The sequence below is a fragment of the Echinops telfairi genome, unplaced genomic scaffold (genome assembly GCF_000313985.2).
Source record: "Echinops telfairi isolate 266 unplaced genomic scaffold, ASM31398v2 ScPeMD7_7400;HRSCAF=8409, whole genome shotgun sequence".
Lineage (NCBI taxonomy): Eukaryota > Metazoa > Chordata > Mammalia > Afrosoricida > Tenrecidae > Echinops > Echinops telfairi.
Window position 1 is genome coordinate 7,020,430 of NW_022111300.1, and position 6,000 is coordinate 7,026,429.

Here is a 6,000-nt window from a genome sequence, read left to right on the forward strand (position 1 = left end):
CAAAATGGCCTTTGTATCCACCTCCTCTGACCTAATACACTCTTCATGTGGTAGAAGGCATATCATTTTAGTACTACATAAAACTATGAGGCAGCTTCAAAAACCTCATGGGAAAATGGAAATAAAAGATAATACAATTTTTCCATGAACTTTTTATTACCCCTTTTGTTAATATTCATCTAGGTGACAATTGCATGTAGTTGTTAATTGAAGCAGCTGTACATTGAGCTGTAAAATTCAAACTGTACAAAATAAGTAATTCATAAAACTTTTAAAAATTTTCAAAGGAGGATTTTGTGTTCTGAATAATTTTCCCAATAATAGTTTTATAGACCTAGAACCATTTTAGCTGTTTGCAAGTGCCCTAAAGATGTAACTTTAGGGGAGTGGGGAGCAGGGAGAGGAACTGATACCAAGGATTCAAATAGAAAGTAAATGTTTAGAAAATGATGATGGCAACATATGTACAAATATGCTTGATACAATTGATGTATGGATTGTTATAAGATCTGTAAGGGCCCCCAGTGAAATAATCTTAAAAAAATAATGCTCAAAAGTCAATAGTAAATAAACTATCATTTTAAAAGATTAAAAAGTTAAACAGTTTTAAATAAACAAATTAATTTTAAAAAATAAATTTTTAATTTTTAATCATTTTATTAGGGGCTCATACAACTCTTATCACAATCCATACATACATCAATTGTGTAAAGTACATTTGTACATTCATTTCCTTCATCATTCTCAAAATATTTGCTCTCCACTTAAGCCCCTGGCATCAGGTCCTCATTTTTTCTACCTCCCTCCCCGCTCCCCCCTCCCTCATGAGCCCTTGATAATTTATAAATTATTATTTTGTCATATCTTGCCCTGTCCGACATCTCCCTTCACCCACTTTTCTGTTGTCCCTCCCCCAGGGAGGAGGTCACATGTAGATCCTCGTAATCGGTTCTCCCTTTCCACCCCACCCTCCCTCTACGCTCCCAGTATCACCACTCAGACCACTGGCCCTGAAGGGATCATCTGCCCTGGATTCCCTGTGTTTCCAGTCCTATCTGTACCAGTGTACATCCTCTGGTCTAGCCAGACTTACAAGGTAGAATTTGGATCATGATGGTGGGGGTAGGGGGAATAAAAATTTTTTAAGATGTAGCTTTATGATAGAAGTCATGGGCTGAGAGCACTTGCTAGAAGATCCATGAAGGACATAACAAGGTCAGGGAAAATTGAATTGAAAGACAATAGACTTTTTCCATGAACTCTTTGAAGCCCCCGGTCTTTTCTAATATATTGAGAATACAGTCATTTTAGAAAATCCCATTAATTTTGCTACTTTGGTGAATAAATCCAATACTCATTGAGGGCTTCCCTTGCTCTTGATATTGGGCAAGACTCACTGTGTGAAAGTGAAGAAAATCACTTTTCAATCTAGTGGGAATAGCTGTAGACATCGTGTTTTATATTCTTTTTTTATTCTTACATTGTTTTGTGGCTAAATGTGAGGAAAGGAAGTCTTATGTCATTATATTAATCTGTTCAATGACTGTACCCAAAACTTTTTTTCCCCTCTAGTAGCCTACACTACCTTTTGACAGACTTTAATGGGACAGAGGTCTCATATATTCAACTGCTTTCACTGAGGGCAGGAGCCTCTTCCTGGTTGTCATTTGTAGCAGGTGTTAGGAGCAGTGTAAAAGAACATTATGGGGGAAAGGAAATGTGTTTTCTCCTCAGAATTGTGGACGATATGAAAACGAAAAATATGCTTTCTCTGTATCCACTCAATACCCAGTAATCTGTTGACACTGCACTCAGGCGTCTCTCTTCAATACTCGCATGCGTGTTTAAAAAGATGAACTCCTCTTTTCTCATTGGCAGGTGTCCTGGTAGACTTGGGTCTGGAGGAAAATGGGACAGCTCATCAGAGAGCAGAGAAATATGTTGTTCGTCTGGACAATGAGATTCAAACCAAGTTTGATGTTTTTATGAGAAGGGTGAAGCAGAACCCATCCACCCTGTTTGTGCTGGTCCATGACAACTCCCATGTGGAACTAACGAGGTGATTGCTTCAGAGTGAGCAAGTACAGTATTTTTCCTACCGCAGTGGTGGTTACATAATCATGTCCAAGAATCCTAATAGCCCACATCTTCTACTGGTAACATTTCTACCATTTCCTAACTCTCAACTCTCAAACACAGACTTAGTGTTGATTTTATTTAGTTAGATTCTGGATGAATTTAAATGATTCTGACAGAAATGTTGTCCTGCAGAGCATTTGGGGACCCTGCTGCTTCAGAAAATGAGTGGTAATGAGGAGGCTGAGACTAATGAGCTCCTGGAAGAGAGATTTCCTTTCCTTCTTACACGCTTTCCTCCACCTCAAGTCTTTTCCTTCCCGTTTCTCTGGTTTTTTCCCTCCCACTCTGGCACTTTCTCCTTCTCCTTGTGTCTCTTTTCTGGCCTTTCACAGCAGCAGACCCTTAAATGGTCCAAACCAAAAATTGCCATTAGGCCAGTGCCAACTCATTCATCTCAGCCTTATAGGACAGGGTAGGACTGCCCCTGTGAGTTTCCAAGACTGTACCTCTTTACAGGAGTAGAAAACCCTGTCTTTCTCTTTCCCATGGAGCAGCTGGTGGTTTCAAACTGCTGACCTTGCAGTTAGCAGCCCAGTGCATAACCAGTTCACCACCAGGGCTTCTTCTTAACTGGCCAGGCTGCGTTAATGAATAGATGGCCTGGGAACCATCTGTTAAAACCAAAAGTTTCTCCAGTTTACAGTCTGCCAGATTTCTTCCAGAGAATGCCATTTTTCTTCCGTGGGCACATCTTTGAAAGAACAGTAAATAAGAAGGGTGGAGCCATTTTTGCTCAGATGAAATCTTAATTATCTGGAGCTTGGGTGGTGCTGCATCTTTGCTCCTATGGACTAAGAAAGCACATAATCTTAGAATGCCACATATTGTGGGTTGTCCTCACCATGCTGTTGCTAGCTGCCATTGCATTGATTGAGGGCCACAGTAACGCCCTGTGCCCCATAGCGTTTTTCCTGGCTGTGATCTTTATAGAAGTAGATTGCCAGGCCTTTCTCCCATGGTGCAGTGGGTGGGTTCAAGCTGCCAGCCTATTGGTTAACAGCTGAGTGCTAACTGTCAGCGCCACTGGGATCCTTCCTCACTATGTAAGGAAAGGGAAAATTGGAGGTACCGTAAAACATTTATAGACTTCCATTTGGACAGGTTGCACTGAGGTTAAAAAAAAAATCTCCTGTACGTTTGTTTTTGTTTTTGATTTTTGGTCTGTGGCAGAAGCACTTGTTTTGAAGCCAGTCTGTGTTGGCACTCCATAATCTGAAATGTTAAGCCATAGGTAGGTATAAAGAAAATTTGGGATAACTTGTGAAATTTGGTGTAGAAAGGAAGAAAATGCCGCTACAAGAGTTCTCTGAGCAGAGAGAATGCCCTGACCTTATGTCCCTCATCTTTGAAAACTCAGAGATACACGCTGTGGAACCTCTAAGGATACATCCTGGGTCTCTGGGTACTTGATTTATTCCCCAGGGCATCAGGATTATTTCTATGAGAAAACAATGTGGGGATCGGAGGCAGCCTGGCCACCTGGGACAACCAAATGAAGCGAAACTGAGGATGACTAAGACGGGGAAATCTTTGTCATGGACAGGGCAGACTGGTGTCCAGGGAGACAGGAGAGTGCTTCTGCACAGTGGGTATCCCTCCCTGCTCTGGGCCTCTAGGACACAGATTGTTGCCAAGGAGTTAAGCACCATGTTTTAATGGAGAAGCTCCCTCATTTTGGTGAGCTTCTGAAATCAAGTGGATCCTTCTCAACTATTTGGAGGTATAACAAGAGCAAACTGAAAAGGGAGTGGAGGTGCTATCCCTGAAACAGCTAAGAAGGAGCCTAAGTTTTTTCTTTTCCAAATAAAATTTCAGTTGTTCCTACTCCTGTGCCTTGTGTAAAAGAGCTAGAAAAATCAGAACTAAAACAATATGTCCATTTGGGTGCCTGCTTCTGCATCTAAACCATCAAAAAAGAAGGTGACCACTTGACTTTCGACATTTCTTCAGTGTCATTTCAGGATCCCTGTCTCATGGTGAACCCAGTCATGGATTGGCTGATAGAGTCATTAACTGCAGAGAAGTTCTAGAAGCTTTTAACCTCCTGGTGCTCCAGGTGAGCTCCTTCCCATACACTCTGCAGACCCAGCAGTCTCGCGTCAGCTCTAGCAATGAGGTTCACTGGATACAGCTGGACAACATGGTGAGTCTTCTGCTTTCTACTGCACAGCTACATCCTCAGTGCCCTCAGAGGAAGAAACGTGTGGTAAAATATCGTCATGACGGTGAACTGTTGCAAAAGGGTTCAGAGATGTAACAAGCACAATGCAATTTTCAAGATTTACTTTCTTATGTCTACTCATAAGGTTAAGATTGATTAATGTCATATATAAATGCTTAGGTGGTTCTTTTTCAGATTGTCATGCTTATAGAAAATTATTCACCCTATTTATGTTTGAACAAAGACAATGTATTAAATTATTACTGACTAAATTATGTCAATTACTTTCATTCTAGGGTCAAGAACTTTTATTGTCCTCTTTGATGTATTCTGATCACGTTTTAATCTTGTTGGCCTGTTTAACTCTGAATTGCTCTCCTGCCCCTCAGCCACTTGATCTTTCTCTTTGTTCCCACCCTCCAGTGGTTGAAATGGAGGATGATGGTACTATTCTCTTAAAGCTTAATGTGTTCAGAGAAGCCATCTCAACATTGTACACATTGTCTTCTTCAAACATCTAAGATCTTTCAAAGAGCACACAGAGAACTTACGGTTTAGAGAAAACAATGTGTATATCTAAGTCATTATTATCCAAAGTACAATAAAGGCACTTTTTAAAACAACGGTGCTCTGGCAGTTGCAGTGAGAGGAAGGGCACACCCATTTCAGAGGCCCAGGGGAGGTTCCACAGATGAGACGTGTGACCAAACAGCAGGGCAGATGAGATGAAAGAAAGACTTCCTGGCAGGCAGAAGCCAGACAGGGTCATAGAGGAGGTCATTAGGTATTTTTTTCAGACAACACTTAGTAAGGTGCGAAAGAAACCTAGATATAGACACATGAGACTCCAGTTCTAAGGCTGGCAAAGTTTGCAGATATTATACAGGCATTAAGAAGCACTGGGGCATAGTAGGTTACAAGTCAGGCTGCTAATTGAAAAATCATCAGGAGGCTTTCTGCTCCTGTAAAGATTTGCAGCCTCGGAAACCCACAGGGACAGTTACTATGAATTGGAATCAACTCAGTAGCAGTGAGCTTGGTTTTGTTTTTTGATACAGGCATTAATGTATGTGTTTGTTTACATGTTTCTTTAAGAAGGGGGGGGGGACTCCCCAGCCAGTCTATTCTGATGCTTAGTAACCTTTCATGGGTTTTGTGAGGCTGGCAATCTTTATAGGAGCAGAAAGCCTCATCTTTCTCCCAAGGACCCAGTGGTGGGTTTGAACCACCAGCCTTGCAGTTAGCCGTTCAAGGCTTACCTGACAGCACTCCCAGGGTATGCAACAATATTTTCTCTGTTTTCTTTAACTCTTGCCTGCCTATCCATGTCTTCCCCTGTCTCCACTGATTTTTGCCTTCCCTTCACCCAAGTTAAGACATGTCAATCTTCCAGGCAGTAACTTACTCTCCCTTTGACCCCCTCCCCTGGTAACCATCAAAGAATATATATTTAGCGTGCAAACCTATTTTTGACTCATAGTGGCCTCCTACAGTTACTGTCCATTTGTGATTGACTCATTTCACTCAGCATACTGTCCTCCAGGTTCATCCATGTAATGAGGTATTTCACAGATTCATCTTTTTTTTTTTTAATCATTTTATTGGGGGCTTGGACAACTCTTATCACAATCCATCCATCCATTGTGTCAAGCACATTTGTACATTTGTTGCCATCATCATTCTCAAAACATTTTCTTTCT

The 6,000-nt window shown here is 41.3% G+C and overlaps 1 protein-coding gene across 5 annotated transcripts in view; it reads left to right on the forward strand.

Moving 5' to 3' along the window:
• The window catches only part of GREB1L (GREB1 like retinoic acid receptor coactivator), a 343,344-nt gene that overhangs the window by 249,986 nt on the left and 87,358 nt on the right, over window positions 1-6,000 (forward strand). For 4 of the 5 annotated variants that reach the window (XM_045296084.1, XM_045296083.1, XM_004702899.2 and 1 more), the window contains 2 exons: window positions 1,879-2,059; window positions 4,090-4,282. In XM_045296084.1, the coding sequence (XP_045152019.1) occupies window positions 1,879-2,059; window positions 4,090-4,282 (374 nt within the window). The remainder of the gene's footprint in view (window positions 1-1,878; window positions 2,060-4,089; window positions 4,283-6,000) is intronic. The other variant, XM_045296086.1, reaches the window with a different exon arrangement.